General features: G+C 42.7%; 1 protein-coding gene across 2 annotated transcripts in view; it reads right to left on the bottom strand.

Annotated features, from left to right (window-relative positions):
- Positions 1-20,141, bottom strand: part of HECTD4 (HECT domain E3 ubiquitin protein ligase 4) — a 144,232-nt gene that overhangs the window by 76,862 nt on the left and 47,229 nt on the right. Inside the window, exons 13-18 of one of the 2 annotated variants that reach the window (XM_066603229.1) lie at positions 18,234-18,379; positions 15,783-15,853; positions 10,158-10,263; positions 5,102-5,222; positions 3,677-3,805; positions 339-463 (exon numbers count right to left, since the gene is read on the bottom strand). In XM_066603229.1, the coding sequence (XP_066459326.1) occupies positions 339-463; positions 3,677-3,805; positions 5,102-5,222; positions 10,158-10,263; positions 15,783-15,853; positions 18,234-18,379 (698 nt within the window). The remainder of the gene's footprint in view (positions 1-338; positions 464-3,676; positions 3,806-5,101; positions 5,223-10,157; positions 10,264-15,782; positions 15,854-18,233; positions 18,380-20,141) is intronic. The other variant, XM_066603230.1, reaches the window with a different exon arrangement.

Raw genomic sequence — 20,141 nt, 5'->3', positions numbered from 1 at the left:
ACAGTACAAAAGTATTAATAGCCATCAACCCCTATCAACCACAAAAAACATACGTCAGTCGTGGGGGTGTGATGAGTGGGCAGCAGGTGTCCATTGCTTTCAACAGTTAACAGCCACTGGCAAAGGCTGCAATCCAAGCTAGTGCAAATCACAGCTGTTTAACCCTTAGATGCCCTATTTAGAACAATACTGCAGTGTTGCACAAGTTACCAAAAAGTATCATTTAAAAAAAAATAAATACTGTGCACAATGTGTATTTTATGACACTTCAAATGATAGTTAGGTAGGTTACTTCAGGACAGGAAAAAAGGAGATTCAGATGTAATAGATTTACATACCTAACATCTTTGTCTGGAAATTCGCTGTTGATGAGAGCAGTTGTGACTCGCTGGAGCATTTCAAGGACTTCATCACATCCTGTTAATATTTGTGTTGCTAAGCCTAAAGTGCTAGTCTGAAGTTCCTAAATAAAAAGGAGGGGATGGGGGAATAAAAATAATCAAACAAATCCTAGAGGAGTTCATGTAATCACAAATAAATCCAGCTAATGCTAGTTAACAATACCGTAACCTAAAAATAAGCGTACATACTTAAATATATATATATTGCCTATTGTAAATATGTGTTTTAGATCCTTCCCACAAGAAAAACAAGCTTAGCAATGGTCAGCAAAAAGACAGGAACGAACTGACAGTGGCCAATGGGGAGACATACAAGAACATTTATCAATGAAGCAGATTAAACAGTCTGTCTAATCCGGTTTACAAGAGGAGCTGCAGTACATTTAGAGTTAGATCTCCTGGAAAGGCTGGTATATGGCCCACATGATGGGAACATTGGCAGTGCGGCACACAAAGTATATAGGGGTACATTATGTGAGCCGATTTTGGTTCTCCTCACAGTCTATTGGTACCTGCACTGGTGATGTAGAAACAGTGTATATTTCGGAGCTTCCTTAATCGGAGATTCGATCCATTAGAATTTGGTATAAATGTTTGTCAACTGATATCTGGCTATGTGTTCTAAACTATATCCTTTCGTGGCATCAGTTATTGAATGTAGATCCCTCATGAGCCCTTTGAACTTAGGAATGAAATACGTAGGGTTAAAAAAAAAACAAAAAAAAAACATCTGTATTGCTTGATGTCACGAGGGTTTGATAAATATTTTTATTTGTATTTTTTTATTTTGTGCTTAGCATTTTCTATTAATATTTTTTGGATTTGTTATTATTTTGCATTTTTTGGATCAGGTCTCTATTTACTCTCTCGCTTCTTTTATCCCCTCCCTATTTCTAATTAGGGAAAGATAGGGAGAGGCAGGCCAAGCCGGTGTGGGTTGCCCTTTTCGGGCCGGTCACTGCGCTTGCTCATCTAGATATTATATTTTGGTATGCATAGGGTTCAGTTGTTTTTTGTTTTAATTAAAGGATTCAGTACACTTTTCTGTGAATCTCTAAAACTATTTTGTGGCTGTGACTAGAAGCTCCAGAATAAAGGCTCTAAACTGCTGTTTTAAAACCACACTGTATGGGTGATTAAGGAAATCTACTAGAGATGAGCGAACATACTCGTTTCGCAATCGAGCATTGCTTTTTCCGAGTAACTGAATACACGGGCGAAAAGATTCGGGGGGCGGTGTGGTGGAGCGGGGGTAGCAGTGGGGAACAGGGGGGAGCTCTCCACCCCCCACTCCCCTCTGCAACCCCCCACTCACCCCCGGCGCCCCCCGAATCTTTTCACCCGAGTAGTCTGTTACTAGAAAATAGCGATGCTCGATTGCGAAATCGCCCTAAACGAGTACGTTCGCTCATCTCTAAAATCTAGATATAATCAAACCAAGAATTGTGAGAAAGCATCAATATGAAGCCTGGAGCATCAGAACGACCCGAGTACTATAAACATATATACACAAAAATAAATCTGAGATTGCAGTGCAGTCTTTTTTTGCTTGAAAGGTCTTTATTGGGTTAAACATACACAACCAAACAATTTTAACGTTTTCAATACAAACATATAAAACAATGAAGTCGTTTCAAAAAAAGAAAAGAAAGAAAGAAAAAAAAAAGGCAAACATTTTTGTATTGAAAAGGGATAGGTGGCTTGATGAGATTTCTTTAGACTCCGGGAAGTGTGGTTCATGTAATTAAATGGTGACTCCTGCCAAATCAGAAGGTCACCTGTTATTTCCATTGCAAGATAGTGCTTTACTGTGCAAAGCAGACTATGACCATGTACTGGATTACAAAAAAACACAAAAAAAGCTTGTCGTTTTCATAACCATCTCATCTTGCTCAAGAAGAGAGAAAAACAAAGGAATAAAAACGGATGTAAGAAAAGAGAGAGACAAGAAAGGAAGAGATTGTTCTGTGGACTCCCAGATACTCCATGAATAGGCACTTTGTTAACGATTAGGAGGTCGCCTCCAATTTCCTGTTCCAAATACCAAGTGGTATCATGGAAGTGTTGATTTGATTTCCAACATTTGAAAAAAAATTCACTGCTAATTCCTCCTTCAAAATGGTAGCTTCCACCCAATCCATCCTGAAGAATAAAAACATTGTCTCTAGAAACGATCTGCGTGAGGGGACATGAGGGAGATCAAAGTCTGGAGAATAGCTTTTTTTTTTTTTATTCTGTGTTGCGCACCACCATAAACCAAATTAAGAAACTTTCTGGTCCCAAATCAAACAATTGTATTGTGTTGGGTCTACTCATCCAAAAATGCCCCACTGTATACAGTAAGGGACAAAAGGTAGTTAGCTAAGATTGCGTAAATCGTTTGACACCATTCCAAAAAGTCTGGATCACCCCGCACTCCAGCAAGCAATGGATGATATCAGCCCCTTTTTCTCCACAATTTGAAACATGTATCCAAAGAATAAATGCCTATTTTCCTTTCCTTTACTGGCAATATATAGGATTTGTGTGGAATCTTCAGGGTCATCTCCACATACCTGAACAAAGAGCGAGCCTTAAAGGAATATGTTGCCATCGTTAATAGATCTGGTATACTAAGTTCTGGAATAGCCAGCCTCCAGCCAGTGATCACAGATTTGGAGTTAATTGGGGCGTGTAAATATTTAGAATGGGTTGAGATTTGACCTCTAGTAGAATTTAGAGTGAGAAGGACAGATTGAAATGTTTGACTCCACCCTAAGCTTAGCAACGTAGGTACATAGCCTGTAAGTATACAAATCTAAAAACCTGGGAGCCAAGACAAAGATGTCGTATGTCGGTAGATTTGGTTCATAAGTCACTTAAGTGGTGGCATTATTATGCCATCTTTTAAAAAATACAAGCTGTATGCCAGTCAAGTCTGGATTACTCAGCAAGGTTTTATATAATAAGTTAGTATGGTCTAAACCTCTTGAGTGGGCATGAAGGAGAATTATTAAGGACAACGTTGGCGATCTGATGAGGGGTCTGTCTGGGGTTCTTCATTATACCAAACTGTTTTGCCAGATCTACTGTCCCGATATCTGGGAGTTTCACGTGTTTTTTTAAACAGGCGGATGCGGAAAGCCTGGATGGTAGTGCAGTCTTCTTGTCTTCTCGCTATGCACTACTTCACATTGCCATAGCATATGGTAAACCGGTAGATGCCAATGGAATGTTCTACAAGTGACATTGACAAACAAAACTAAAACATTATTAGAATAAAGTCTGGTGTTTACCTGTACCTTCAATGTCTCCCCTTGCAGGGAGCTGTCACTGTCATCACTTTCATCAGGTTTGATTAAGACAGTATTACTAAGTAGGTGATTTTGTACAGCCATCAGATAGCGCAGGCATGGTGAGGCAACCTTAAAACACACAAAAACATTTTAAATATGTGCACATTACAAATAGAACCTCCTTCACAGCTGCATCAATCCTTGCAGCAAAGTGCTAAAACTAGTTTCCTTATACGGGACTTTTATAAAGAAAAAAACTAATCCAAGCATAAAACGAATGACATTTTATGCAATACCGAGGTCTGCAGAGTTTTTTGTATAGCCTCATTGGCAGCTCTAATTAAAGTCTCCGTTTTTTTAAGGTCTTAGGGCCCTTATACTTTGTTTGCTTATTATTGTTTAGTTTCTGCAGGCATAAAAAGCAAACGACAATCTGCCTGTGTAAACAGGCAGTCATTCATCTATGACTGACTACCGGTTTACTGTGATTGGAGGTGGGTAGTGGTCTCCGGCCTGCTTTGCATCCATTCACTGAGTGATCATCACCCCTGGGTGAAAATACAGAAGCGATAATCTTTGGGACGACTGTCAGGCGCTTAAGCACCCAACAATCATCATGTGCAAAAGGATCCTTAGGCTGTCTGCACACAAATGGATTTGCATTGTGAAATCTGCACCGCAAATCCACAGCAAATACCGTTCATTACATCCTATAGAAAAGCAATTCTTCCTGCACACTTGCTAAATTGAATTGAGATTTTTGCGAGTGAAGAAAAAAATCGCAGCATGTTCCACTTTAGTGCAGATTCCGCACAAACAGCTTCCATTGAATTTAATGAATGGCTGAGTGCTGCCTGTGATTAGCTGAGCGCTGTGACCAATCACAGGCAGCGCTCAGCTGTCATTCAATAAATAGTTGAGCTCTGCCTGTGATTGGCTCAGCGCTCAGACAGTCAGACACAGCCCTTTCAGGAGGCAGGGACCAAGTGGCTAGACGCGCCGAGCCTTGACAGCAGCGGAGAGGTCAGTATATATATTTTTTTAATTTTTACACAAGCTAGACATGATTTTCAGTAAAGGGCTTATGTTTCAAGTCCTTCCCCGAAAATCACTGCGGTTGGTGCCTGCAGCCCATTGCTGTCAATGAGGCCGCCGGTAGCAGCAGCGGTCCCATTGAAAGCAATGGTCACGGAGCTTCATTCATGCATTTTTTTGCACATCCATGCAGCGCTGCTTTTTGCGCAGCACGGATGTGTGCAAAACAACGCTCGTGTGAACGAGGCCTTAGTGTGTGAAGAGAACTCTAATCTACAGCTAAAGCAGAAGGGTGTAACTGCTCATTCTCATGCTATGAAAGGTAACATAAGGAAGCAATAGTGTAAAGAAGAACAAAACAAGAAGTAATGTAGAGGGCACTGGTCTTACAGGCACAGTTGATAAGAGTCTTTGGAATTCTTCTTTAGACACAGTTTGGCACTTGGTGATCAGAACACAAGATTCACGAACAACAATCTTTAAAATATAGTGCAATAGTTCATCATTTAGCCTGCAAGAAAAAAAAAAAGGATACAATGTGGGGCAGAGTGCAGCACCCTATATTCTATAGTTAATAATTAAAGGATTTTTACAGTCCCATATAAAATTAATTCATAAAAGACCTATTAGGATACGACCACACGAGGCGTAAACACTGGATTTTCAGCAGCAAAATTATATGTGGAAGATCCTCTGTGCTGACAGCAGCAAAAAGTGAATGACATTTTAACAAATCTCATCCACATACTGCAAAAATACATCCACACGGAATCCACAATGGAATTCACCTGCACCGCAGATTTTAAAGAGCCGCTCTTTTTTCCCCCATTCATTAAGTAGCTATTCCCCTATAATATTTGGGCAGAAAAATGGCAAATGAAGTTCAATGTTAAAAAATGTAGGGTTATGCACATGGGCAGGAAAAACGGATGTCACCAATACACACTAAGTGGGGTACTGCTAGGGAAAAGTAATATGGAAAAAGACCTGGGGGTACTAGTGGAATGTAGACTAAACTGGAGTAACCAATGCCAGTCAGCTGCTGCAAAAGCAAATAAAGTCTTGGGGTGCATTAAAAGAGGTATAGGGGCGAAGGACGAGAACATTATCCTCCCATTATATAAGGCAGTTGTCAGGCCCCACATGGAATACTGCGCACAGTTCTGGTCACCAGGGCTCAGGAAAGAGGTTACAGTACTAGAGGGGGTTCGAAGAAGGGCAACTAAACTAATAAACGGAATGAAGGGACTGGAAAACCCAGAGAGGCTACCAAAATTGGGGTTATTTACTCTGGAAAAAAAGACGGTTAAGGGGTGATCAAATGTATAAATACATGAGGGGACAATACAAGGATCTCTCCCATGATCTGTTTATTTCCAGGACTGCGGTGGTAACAAGAGGGCATCCGCTACATCTAGATGAAAGCAGGTTTCATCACCAACATAGAAGGGGGTTCTTTACTGTAAGAGCAGTTAGACTGTGGAACTCTTTGCCTGAGGACGTGGTGATGGCAAAATCCATAGAAGAGTTTAAAAGGGGACTAGATGTCTTTCTTGAGCAGAAGGATATTACAGAATATAAATGTTAGGTTAATTGTTAATCCGGGTATATAGGCAGGTAGGAACTATTAGGGGTTGATCCAGGGATTAGTCTGATTGCCATTAGGGAGTCGGGAAGGAATTCTTCCCCCAAAAGGGCTAATTGGCTTCTGGCCTTGGGGTTTTTTTTGCCTTCCTCTGGATCTACAACAGGAGGATAAACAGGCTGGACTAGATGGACACTGCCTTCATTCGGCCTTACTTCATTACTTCATGGCATAACGCCACCATTCTTTTCGCTATCTTCTATTAAACAGTGGTTTTATTATTTTTTTCCCCCAATTCCATACAGCATCTTTAAATTAAATGTAATTAATCTTTTCCCCTTTGATTCTGTTCTGTATCATTGTTTTTCTGCACCTGTCTTGCTATCACTGTACTATAACCAGCAATACTGAATAAGAGGGCTTGAACCTCAAGAATGGTGTTTATCGCTGGTCTTTTAATAACTCCTTAATGCTCCAGGATGTACATTTACGTCATGCAGATTCAGGTTTGCATGGAGTGGAATCGGGGGTTAAACCCGCTCCATGCAATGTGAGTACCGGCTGTTTCTTACATCTGACACCCGTCCGCAACAGCTCTGATCAGCAGCGCCGCTGATCGGTGCGGTTAGTCCTTTAAGTGCTACGTCAATTCTGACAGCAGCATTTGAATGTCCCAATTGATGTTCGGGAGTCCGAAACGGCTCCCTGGGATGTTGTGCGGTTGTGAAGGTGCCCTTACACAGTTATAATAGAGGAGATCATAGCTCATACTGCTGACTCTATACTTAAGTTTTCTATCTTATTTAGGGTTATATAGTAGGTAAAGATAATTAAACTATTCCACCTGCATTGTAGAGCCTCTAGCTAATGCTGTTCTGATGCATCAAAGGATTGATGTGAAAGTGAAACCAGGGGGCTCCACTGCATGGAAGGGAGTGCAATATGCAGAGGAGACCTCAGAGTGTGACAAACAATCAGGTGACAAGGCAGGGATGGTAAAATATATTTTTGCCAGAGTGGCCCTTTAAATATGCAGTGTATGAGTTGTTTGCTGTGGATTCTCACTGCAAATTCATCCTGTTCAATTGCCTGGGTCTGTATTTAGGGAGTCTGGTCAGGGGTCTGGCATCTATATTGATTTACAGGGTTTATTTTAGTGTCTGATCTGAGGCGTGTATTCTTGTGTCCCTTTTTTTTTATCTAGCCTGGATAATCTGCGGGGTGTAAATAGTATTGGGGTGTGATCTGGGGTCTTTATTAGGCTATTCTGTGGTGCAGTCTAAAATATTCTGGATTTTCTGAGATCTGTATTTACTTTAACATGTGGAATCTATTCTGGGTCCATATTTATTCAGGGACCTGGTCTGATGAATGTATTTATTCAAAGGGCCTAGTCTTGGGCCTCTATTTATTCAGGGCTCTGATGTCTGTATGTAATCTGTGGCCTGGTGTGAGATCTGTATTTATTTTGGGGTCTTGGTCTTTATTTTCAGGTGGGATCTGTACTGTATTAATGGAGAGTGTACTTATCTTGGGCTTTAATCTGGGGTCTTTATTAAGTTTGTAGTGTTGTGAAGAATATACGTCAAGCACAACTTTTGAATGGAATGCATTAGGTTAGCGTTGCTTGGAAGTATAGCCTGTGTGAACGAGACACACACACACACACACACAGACACAGACACAGACACACACACAGACACACACACACACACACACACACACACACACAGACACACACACAGACACACACACAGACACACACACAGACACACACACAGACACACACACAGACACACACACAGACACACACACAGACACACACACAGACACACACAGACACACACACAGACACACACAGACACACACACAGACACACAGACACACACACAGACACACACACACACACACACACACACACACAGACACACACACACACACACACACACACACACACACACACACACAGACACACACACACACACACACACACACACACACACACACCTCTTCTTGCAACCTAATGTTGCCACTCAAACCTGGCAGTCATACAGCAGAATCCGTGCATCGTCATCTCCTGCTGGCCTAGTAGGCCAGTGACTGGGGCACCGGACAGCGTTGGGAGCTGGGGATGTGAGTAAACCACTGGACACCATGTTTTTTACTCAGAAATGTGTCTATTAACCTTCCTAATGGGAACATCACTGCTGGTCAAAGTAACTCCATTATCACTGACCCAATCTCTATCAATTTAATTAAGGAAAATTGGCTCCCACCCAGCCATAAAGTTATCTGCCTTAAGGCCCTTTTACACGGGATGATTATTGCTGGTAGTTGTTCAAAACCCAGCGCTCCCACAGAGTTTTGAACAATAGACGTCCCGTGTAAATGTATGCAGAGACTGAACAACTGAGCGAGAGCCGTTCAGTTTCAGGATGCTTGAAAACCGAACGACTAGCCATTCAGTGTAAAGAGCAGTTGTTCAGTGCTGAACAACTGCTGCTTACAGTGAATAAAGGCTGGCAGGAGAAAGAGCGGGAAAAAAAAGCTCCTCCAGTCGCCGTGCTTGCAGCGATACTCACTCCTACGTAACAGCATGGGAGTGAGCATACACAGGGATGAGTGTTGGGCATCATTTGCCCGACACTTGTCCCATGTAAAAGGGCCTTAAGGGACTAAAATGCCTTGTTCCAGCTGTGCATCCTCCACCAAGGTTACAACATCAAAAACCAGAAAAGTACCTTCAGACTTGTACTTTATGGTTCAAAATGTGTTTATTTATTTTGTATACATGTATATAACGCACATAACACTAGAGGCCTACAATCCAGGCCGTCTTATAATAATGTATTGTCTTAAGATTGCAAACAATAAACGGATTACCATTTCTTTACGTTTGGTTCTTGCACTCCATCTTCTGTCATAGACTAGCTTATGCCTTACGAACCGTTTCTAACAATTAACAAAGTCAAATGCGAGGTGCAATGCCCCTTTAGAAGGGACTCAAGATGTAAAGGAAAGAAAGAAAAGAGTACTTAGAGTTTATAGCTAGTGGGGATTGAATTAGGGAATCAGACTTGTACTTTAAACCCTTCTATATATATATGTGTCAGAACAAAAACAGATTTAAAGGGGTTGTCTCGCGAAATCAAGTGGGGTTATACACTTCCGTATGGCCATATTAATGCACTTTGTAATATCCATCGTGCATTAAATATGAGCCATACAGAAGTTATTCACTTACCTGCTCCGTTGCTAGCATCCCCGTCGCCATGGTTCTGTCTAATTTCGGTGTCTTCTTGCTTTTTTAGACGCGCTTGCACAGATGGGTCTTCTCCCTTCGGCTTGGCTCGGCAGCATCGGCGTTTTGGCTCCGCCCCCTTGTACGTGTCATCGCGTAGCTCTGCCCCATGACGTGTGCCGGTTCCTGATTGGCTGGAATCGGCACGTGACGGGGGCGGAGCCACGCGATGACGCATACAAGGGGGCGGAGCCAAAACGCCGATGCTGCCGAGCCAAGCCGAAGGGAGAAGACCCATCTGCGCAAGCGCGTCTAAAAAAGCAAGAAGACACCGAAATTAGACGGAACCATGGCGACGGGGACGCTAGCAACGGAGCAGGTAAGTGAATAACTTCTGTATGGCTCATATTTAATGCACGATGTATATTACAAAGTGCATTAATATGGCCATACAGAAGTGTATAACCCCACTTGCTGCCGCGAGACAACCCCTTTAACATTGTCTTATCCCATGTAATTAGAATTATTCTGGAAAAATCTTGTCATTTGGTTTTAAAATATATGCAGCAAACATTGAATGTACACATTTACTTATGATAGTCATAGCTGTGATGATGTACCTGTAATGCTCATCTTCATCACTCCCAAACCTGTTATTCTGAAGCTGATCGGTCAAATTTGTTAAAATAACATCTCGGAGTTGGGAAAGCCCACTATTCCGGTCACCTGTAAAAGCAAGTGGTATTAGGTGGTCTCATTCTTCCCCTATCTTGTGCTAACAGTCTTTTGCTTTCTATGACTATTGGGAGTCTCTTTTTGACAAATATAACAGTTAACAGCTTATGTTTTCTTGAGGATAGTCTCCAACTGTCGAGTATGTTTCCTAGAGTATACATTAAGTGCCTATGCTATGATCATTGATGTGTTATATTTTCAGGTGTAACTGATCAGAAGAGCAAAGGGGTTGCAGCGCTCATGAAAAATAAGCTAAGAAAAGGACGGGTTTCCTTCCTGTTGGCACACGTTTTATCCTTCTGAAGTGCTCTAGATAAAATTCAAAAAGCAGAGTATCGCTAATCCCCTCACTCATTCTCCCTCCACAGATTAGGATATTTCTGGTCTGTGTCACTGGGGACACAGGGAAGACCTCTGGTACAGCTACTGCCACTAGGAGGCTAACACTAAGCAAAAGAAGGGTTAACTCCTCCTACCAGCTATACCACTAAGCTATATCAGTTTTATCTTAGTGTTTGTAAGAGGCAGACCTTTGTTCTGTAGGTCTTCCACATCTTGGACTTTCCTCGATTTTTGGGTTCACATGGTGACAGAATCCCCTTACTACCCTACTGAGGAGGGAAATCAGGATCTCTCTAACCTTCCTGTTGATTGCCTTACTTCTGAAGGCAAGCTGGCGCAGAGAAGCTCTAACTTTGCTGTGACCCGCCAGCACAGATCCCCTCCCCCACCAAAGGGAGGTGAGAAATGATGAGGGATCATGCTAGACATGTGGCTTGCTCATGTCCATGATTCTCGGAAGCGCAAGATTGGGTCTTCGACATATGCTATTGATTTTCTATCTGTTCCCCCAGATTGCTTTTTCAGTTCATTGATTTCACTCCGCCATCAGATCCAGCCAGATCCTCCCAGTACTGGGGGATTGTGGTAATCCCCTGCCAGGACAATATGATGATCAACGCCCCTCCTTTCAGGGCTAATGTGGAAAGCCTCAGGATCATGCTACAAATTCTCAGTTGTATTGGGTGGATCATCAATTGTCTGAAATACAACTTGTCCCCATCATACCAACTCACCTTTCTCGTCCTGTTCTTCAACACAGTTCAGGTGAAGGTACAGCTTCTGAAGGACAACAAACAGGCATTCCTTCAACAACATGTCCACTTTCTGCAGTCCTGCTCACCCCTGCCCTTCTGGCAAGGCATGTGGGTGCTGGGACTCATGGTAACCGTGTTCGAGGCAGTCTCATATGCGCAGTTCTACACTTTCACATTACAACAAGCCATCCTCTCCAGCTGGAATAGGTGACGCGAGTCCCTGGATCACCCTTTGCTCCTACTTCACTCAGTCCGCCCCTCTCTGCTTTGATGGCCGACGTCCCCCAACCTCTCCTAAGGAAGATGCTTTCTTCCACTTTGATGGAAAGTGATAATGACGGATGCCAGTCTCATTGGATGGGGAGGGTTCTTTGGCATTTTGACAGTGCAAGGTCAGTGGACCAGCTCGAAATTGTCTCTCCGGATCAATGTTCTTGAACTCGCCTGACATCTGGATCTCATATCCTGGTTGGACACCTGATCCGCATTTAAAGGAACAATGCGACGGTAGTCATGTGTATAAACCATCAGGGCGGCACCAGAAGTGCAAAGGTGATGTGAGATGCCGCCTACTGGGTGTGTACAAATAGATTTAGCTTAGTGGCTGCAGAAGGGGTAAGGCTGGTAGTAGGAGTTAACTGTTCTTTTGCTTAGTGTCCGCTTCCTAGTGGCAGTAGCTATACCCTAGGTCTCCTCTGTGTCCCCAATGAACAGACGAGAAAGATTTTACGGTGAGTAACAAAAAAAATCTTGTTTTTAATTATACAGTTATAATGTGGTTTACTTGACAGCCTGATCAGTGCGTCTCTTTCCATGTACCTCAAACAGACCAAGTTTTTCAAAATGTTCTCTCTTTGTACCAGGCAAAGCCAGGGAAGCAGAAGACAAGGTCAGACCATTTCCAGAAAATGAGAATCCTGGATTTTCAGGCCTATGCCGATACTACTCCTATTTCAACAGGACAAACCCATTACTTCCTATGACTAACCTATAACTAAATCAATGCCAGTCAGCTGCTGCAAAGGCAAATAAAAGTTTTGGGGTGCATTAAGGAGGTAGAAGAGAGAGAGAGAGACAAGAAAATGATCCTTCCACTATATAAGGCACTTGTCAGGCCTCACATGGAATACTGCGTACAGTTCTGAATACCGATGCTCAGGAAAGATGGTGCAGCGCTTGAGGTGGTATAAAGGCAGGCAACTAAATTAATAAAGGGAATGAGAGGACTGGAATACCAGTAGAGGTATTCAAAATTGGGATTATTCACCCAGGAAAAAAGGTGGTTAAGGGCCGACCAAATAACTATGTATAAATACATGAGGGGACAATACAAGGATCTCTCCCATGGTCTGTTTATACCCAGGACTGCGTCGGTAACAAGAGGGCATCCGCTACGTCTTAGAAGGAAGCAGGTTTCATCACCAACACAGAAGGGAGTTCTTTACTGTAAGAGCAGTGAGACCGCGGAATTCTCTGCCTGAAGAACAGGTAATGGGCTAAATCAATGGAGGAGTTGAAGAGGGGACTAAACATCTTTTTGGAGCGCTACAACATTACAGAATGTAGACATTAAATAACTAGCAGGATTGCTGATCCAGGTCTTGGTGGTAGGTAGAACTCTCAAATGTTGATCCAGGGATTATTCTGATTGCCAGTATGGAGTCGGGAAGGATTTCTTTCCTCCAAAATGGGGTAAATTGGCTTCTGCCTCATTGTTTTTTTTTGCCTTCCTTATTCAAGTCAAAAGGGATGCAAAAATAACGGCGAGCACAACACAGTCTGTGTGCGGTCCGTACTTCATGAACCTGTTCCAAAAAAATGCAGAAAAAAAAAAAGAATTGGGCCCATCTCGGTTTCTTTCGGGAATGTGAAAAATGGATGACCCACTGAGGCAAAGAGAAAAAAAACAGACACACAGCATAGAGAAGCGCGCACACACAAAAAAAAAGTCTGTTTTTTGCCCTGGACACAACACAGAGTTTCCATATGCTCCTGTGCGTTTGGTCTTGCTTGGAGATGCCATTACTAATTTATCAGTGAGGTTCAACAACTGAAACACTTACTGATCATTAGAACAGCATTTTATCTGCTCCAGGCCAGGCACTGTGCCGAGAACTGCAATAGCTCCACTTACACTAATCTGGCTGGGCTGCAGTATCTATAAAGTGCTAATTTAGGAAGGACAGCCTGCAGAGAAACAAGATCTGAACCAGACCACTATACTGTGTGAGCAGCCCTTCTGTTTCATTGATTAATGGGGATGCCAGAGGTCAGATCCACTGCAATAAGTTCTGAGAGATGTCATTACTTAAGCCCTTTCTGACAGCCATATGGCTATACATACCAACTGCATACGCCCCAGGCAGTTAGGACGTAAATAGACATCCACGGCATATGCGGTGTATAGAGCATGCTTGGCAGCCCATCCCGCTCCATACACAGCTAGTATTGGCTGCTCAACAGCCAAAACCTGCCCGCAAAAACAGCGATTGAAGATAACTTAAATTGCAGCTGTTAACACTTTAAATGCTGCAGTGAATTCTAACAACGGCATTTAAAACTGGGTAAATTGGGATTTAAAGGGGTTGTCTCGCGAAAGCAAGTGGGGTTAAGCACTTCTGTATGGCCATATTAATGCACTTTGTAATATACATCGTTCATTAAATATGAGCCATACAGAAGTTATTCACTTACCTTCCCTGTGCTGGAGGCTGGAATCGGCACAAGTGACGGGGCGGAGCTACACGATGACGCGTAGAAGGGGGCGGAGCCAGAACGCCGCTGCTGCCGGACAGACCCGAAGGCAGAAGACCCTTCTGCGCAAGCGCATCTAATCGGGCGATTAGACGCTGAAGTTAGACGGAGCCATGGAGACGGGGACGCCAGCGCAGGGAAGGTAAGTGAATAACTTCTGTGTGGCTCATATTTCATGCACGATGTAGATTACAAAGTGCATTAATATGGCCATACAGAAGTGCTTAACCCCACTTGCTTTCGTGAGACAACCCCTTTAAATGTACCGTATATACTTGAGTATAAGCCAACCCGAATATAAGCCGAGGCACCTAAGTTTACCACAAAAAAATGGGAAAACTTATTGACTAGAGTATAAGCTAGCACCCCCCTGCAGTGATTTTCGGGTAAGGGCTTTAAATATAAGCTTTTCCCTGAAAAATCATCCCTAGTTGTAGTAAAAAATGTTAAAAAAAAATCTATACTTACCTAGTCGCTGCCGGGGGCTCCACACGTGTAGGCGCTTGGGTCCCTCACTGTAATGAAATTCTTTCAGCAGGCGGGGATTTTAAATCCATGCCTGCTGAAAGGGCTGCGTCTGATTGGCAGAGTGCTCAGCCAATCACAGGCAGCGCTCAGCCATTCATTGAATGACAGCTGAGCGCTGCCTGCGATTAGTCACAGGGCTCAACTACTACTTCATTACAGTGATAGGACCCAAGCGCCTAGATGTGCAGAGCCCCCGGCAGCAGCGGAAAGGTAAGTATAGATTTTATTTTTCAGGACCCTCACTCGAATACAAGCCGAGGGGGGGCTTTTTCAGCATAAAAAATGGGCTGAAAAAGTCGGCTTATACTAGAGTATATACGGTACCTAATGACCCCAATGCGATAAGATTGTGGGCATGCCCTAAAAATATCATGGCAGCCTAGGCCTTCCATGATTGCTTGCCTATTCAGATGTCTCCATGGCAAGTCTTTAAAAGGAAGCCTGCTTAAATATAGTATAATAAGTTCCAGTTCCTTATGGGGTTGAAAAAAAAAAGGAAAAAAATCGGTGAAATAAAGCATGTTTTTCTCAAAACAATACAAAATATTTAAAGTCTTTTAAAAAACCCTTTTCCCAGTTGTCACATTAAAATAGGCATACATTTTATCACTGCATCTGTAAAGGTCCAATTTATTAAAAAATCTCATAAAAAATTAATTCTGCAAAGTGATGCAGTTGGGAAAAAAAAGTACGGAATGCCAGAATTGCGCGTTTTTGGTCACCCTGCCTCCAGGAAACAACTTAATAAAAAAATGATCAAAAAGTTATATACCTTAAAATGGTACCACAAAATCTACAGATCATCCTCAAAAAAACAAGCCCTCACACAGCCGTTGCGACAGAAAAATTAAAAAAAAAAAAAAAAGTTATGGGGGCTGAAAGATGGCGATAGAAGCAAAGAAAAAAAAGGAATGCCACATAAAAAAAAAAACTAAAGACACACAGAATAAAGATAGTTTCTCTTTTTAAATAAAAAAAAATTGAATTCTTGTGGCCCAGATGAAGACTGCACAGTCAGTGGCCATCATCATCATGTCTGGCCAGAGATACCCATTAGGTTTCACGACCAATAAAATATCACTATCTAAATAAATGCCTAACATTGATTGTGCCATTTAAAAGCTTTCTTACCTTCTGTTAAAATCAGCTTGAGTAAGTTATTGATTTCCAGCTCTCCTGGGTTTAAAATGTTTAAGCCGAAGCTGCAGTAAAAAAAAAAAAAGTCAAGGTCAAGATAAACTAACATCAAAGGACGTCCATTAATTGAGACTTTCTCTACAGTCGGATAATTTACTGTAACAGATATTGTAAATCTCCGAGTACAGCATGGGTGGAATTAGGCTTGTAGATCTGTCATTCTGAATCATCTCTACAGCAGATTTACATAGAGTGTGAGAAGGCTACTTAGGCTCACCAGACATCGCTCAGGGACCTACTATGTTCTGCTCCAGGCAGTGATGAATATTCCTGACTGTCAGGCATGCTGGTTACTGGCCCTCTACATGAGGCCTGGTTACTCAACTGGGCCGAGATATTGATTTGTGGATGGCTTCCTTGAGAAGCAACACTGACAGTATAGATAACATTACTAGCCTTCAAGATGGTTGCATATTCACTTGTGTAATATATCATGTAGTGATCAGCAACATGTCTGCCTCGGCTGATACAATCAAGTGTCTCTACATCACGTTCACTCTCTCAGGGCACAAGGATGGCTTTGATCATTTTGTTAGGGTGTCAGAAAGGATTCTGATTTGAAGTAAAAAGTAACCATTCACAGATGGTAAGCAGCCTTGTAAGCTAGGACCAGGAGCTCCTAGAATTCTGGAAGTAGATGTATAGAGGACTAGTTGCATTATATTAAGGCCGCATTCACACAGCTTTTCAATGTATGTTGTGCCTCTCAGTCCCAAAAACTGTATCCAGAAAAAACCCTGAACGGAATAATTGACTTTCATTAGTGAAGATTAAAGTTGCAAACTTTGGTTGCCATTCATTTCCATAATTTTTTGAGAATAGAATAGCATAGTGGACCACACTATTCCGTCCTCCATTAGGCCTTGTTCACATGGGCGACAAAGTCGCGCGATTTTGTGGCGTTGCTACAATGCTACAAATCACATGTATGTAAAGCCCATGCTTTCCTATGGGTTCCTTCACACATGCGATGTTTTGTAGCATGTGACAACCCCACACACAAACCTTGCAGGGCCGGCAATATGCCGGCGACTTGTGAGGTTTTGTAGCCCATGTTTCCCTATGGAGCCTTCCTCTCTGTTGCAATGCAATGCAACTTTTGACAGTAGCAAATCCTACTGTCAAAGCTATAATCTAAGTTCTGGCTGCAGGAAAAAAAAACAAAACACATACACCACCTTATAAGTGCTCTCCGACGCTGCAGCAGCTTTTCCCCGGGTCCCGACGCTGTTTCTCTTCATCATCTTCTCGCCGGGAATTGAAAATCCCCATCTTCTGGAAGCGCTGGCTGTGATTGGCTAAGCATCAGCCAATTGTTCAATCCCCGTCCAGAAGAGAAGAAGATCAGTTGCGGGACCCAGGGATAAGATGCGGCGGAGCCCCGGACAGTGCGGGAGAGGTGATGTATGAGCTATAGCTGATTTTCAGGGAAGGGCTTACATATCAAGGCCCCCCCACCTGAAAATCCTTGCATATGGTGCTACAAAATCGTGGTATTGCCACGAGAAGACACAGCTATATCGCACAGACCCACGATGAAATATCGCTGCAATTTTCGTGCAGCGATGCGGTGTCGCTTGTGTGAACGAGGCCTTACCGACAAAAATGAACAAAAAAAGTCAAAAAGAAACTAGAATATGCACCTGTGGTCCCCTTTGACTAACTAAAGTCAATGATTCTGCTCAGGGTTCCATCTGAATACAGTTTTTGGCTATTCAGATGCAACTCAGGGAAGGAAAGGCACAGCATACACTGAAAAGCTGTGTGAATGTTCATATATTGAGTGCGTCTGAACAAAAGTATAGCAGAGGGTGAATAATATTATAGACATAACTGAACTTTGTTAACGTATGTCTGTTTTACAGGAACATAGCCTAGACAGCTCTATTGTACATCATTTATAGTTCAATTCGGATTAGTATTTTGCATGGGAGCCATAAGGGTACATTCGGTTTCTTGCAGTTTTATTGCTTCTGTGATATTTTTTTTTTTTTCAAAACTTTGCAGTTATTTTTCTTAAAATGCATTGAAAATTTTTTTTGCGTAAAAATAGCACGTTAATGCACCCTCAAAAAACTATGTTAACTGAAACCGGATGGACTTTCTTCCTACAAAGCGTGAGCGGCAAGAAGAAATAGCTCATGCTTTCCACTATTAAGATATAGTTTTGAAAAGTGTACTTTGTAGCCAAATAATTTGAATATTTTGTCATTTCTAATCTAACATTTTGGGAATAAAGTTATACTGTGGATAAAAGGAAAGCGGGATAATACAGCAAGGGTTAGGAACAATAAACCTCTCAGGTAGTCAGGAAGAACAACAAACGGACATGACAAAGTGGCTGTATACGCTGGAACATATGTAACTCTAGCCCAAATGACCTACCTAATAGCCAGGCACACCTCCTTCTGAATTTCAGGGCAGATTTGGTCCTTTGGTGCCATAAGCAGCTGCCATAGCAACAAGCCCGCCCTTCGGATTGTATCTCTGTTCCTCTCAGTTTGAGGGTTAAGAAAAAATTTGAACACTACCTGCAAACACAGCAATGTACCGTTAGAATAATTACTATGGTGCCCATCTATACACAGGGTTATGCACACTATGGCAGACTAGCTCCAACTTCAACCAGAGTTATCACATTCTAAATACAAATAAACTCAATTGCATCATAGAAATAAATATAAAAAGACAAGAGATAAAAAGTGCACAAAATAGTGACGAGCTGGCCATGGCAATACCCACTCAGCCGTTTTCTTAAAGGGCATGCCTGTGATAAGACAGACAAACCTTTTCAGTGGATGCAGTTGGACTTAATAGCTTAGAGCTATTAGAGTATCATATAGACTCATTTGGAGAACCAATATCAACGTACATTTTCTCGCTATAAAGGCCACATTCACAAGGAGTATTTTGCTGCAAATTTGATGCGGAATCCACACTTATTCCGCATCAAATCTGCATCAAAAAGATATCCCATTCATTTGAGTGGAAATCTGTGCTGTTGTCTATATGGCACAAAAAATTAAATAAAATGAAGCAAATTCTGCACAGAATTAAGGTAGAGTTTTCCACATCGTAAGAATAATCCGCGTGTGTATCCATAGGAGTTTTTAATGCAAATCCGTTGCATAAAATTTGCATTTAAATTCTGATGCAAATTTTATTGAAATCTATGTTGGAATTTTCTGATCTGGATAACAGTGTGAAAATAACCAATACTCTAAGGCCTCATGTCCATGGCATAAATAGATTTACAAAATCCGCGTGGGTCTCCCGCACCCATAGGGAATCATTGGACACCTGCAGGTAAGTAAATACCTGCAGATGTCATTGAAGGCAATGGAAGCCGTCCGGATCGGCGGCACATCTGCAGCTGTCACTGCATCCGTGCTGTGGACTGCAGGAAAGTAGGAGTTTCAAAGCAAAAAGGAGAAGGCATGGCATGCCGCCAGCGTCCCAAGCGCATCAGCCGTGGAGAAGAAAGAAGATCCCGCCACGACGGAGGAGAGCTCCGCAGCGTCCAGACAGGTGAGTATAATGGGTTTTTTGGCCTCATGTCTGCGGGCCCGTGGACATGAGGCCTAACTGTGATGAGTGGACAGGCTCTTGCTAGTTTGGAGACATTTTGTCTGCTCTGACCTATTCGATTTCTCTATGCCTGCTGCTCTCCCAAGATGAGACAGACTTGTAGCTGCATGCCTGCTTATTGTCCTTATTTACTGTGTAAAGGCCCATTTAGACGGGACGACTGTCAGGCAAACGATGCCCGACACTCGCCCCTGCACATACTGGCTCTCATGCTGATGCACAGGAGCGAGTATCGCTGGCTCACAGTGGGGAGGCTGCAGGAGATTTTCTCCTTGCTCTCCCACTCCTCTCCAATCACTTAACAGAAGATTTTACTCCTCGCTCTTCCCCACCCCTCTCCATTGACTTAACATAGCAGCCGTTCGGTACTAAACGGTCGCTATTAACACTGAGCGATCAGCTCATCGTTTATGCAGCATAAATGATGGGCGATGAGCTGATCGCTTATCGCTCAGTGTAGATAGCAGCCGTTCAGTACTGAACTGCTGCTTTATAAAGTCAATGGTGAGGGGTGGGGGAGAGCGAGGAGTAAAGTCTTCTGCAGCCTCCCCGCCCCCCTGCTGGCTGCTCTGTGAGCGAGCCAGCGATACTAGCTTCTGTGCAACAGCACGGGAGCGAGGACACACAGGGACGAGTGTCGGGCATCGTTTGCCCGACATTTGTCCTCTCTAAATGGACCTTAACTGGAAATGTGGCCTGACAGAA

Source organism: Eleutherodactylus coqui, chromosome 5 (assembly GCF_035609145.1).
Source record: "Eleutherodactylus coqui strain aEleCoq1 chromosome 5, aEleCoq1.hap1, whole genome shotgun sequence".
Taxonomy (NCBI): Eukaryota; Metazoa; Chordata; class Amphibia; order Anura; family Eleutherodactylidae; genus Eleutherodactylus; species Eleutherodactylus coqui.
This window is presented reverse-complemented; position numbering and strand designations above follow the sequence as displayed.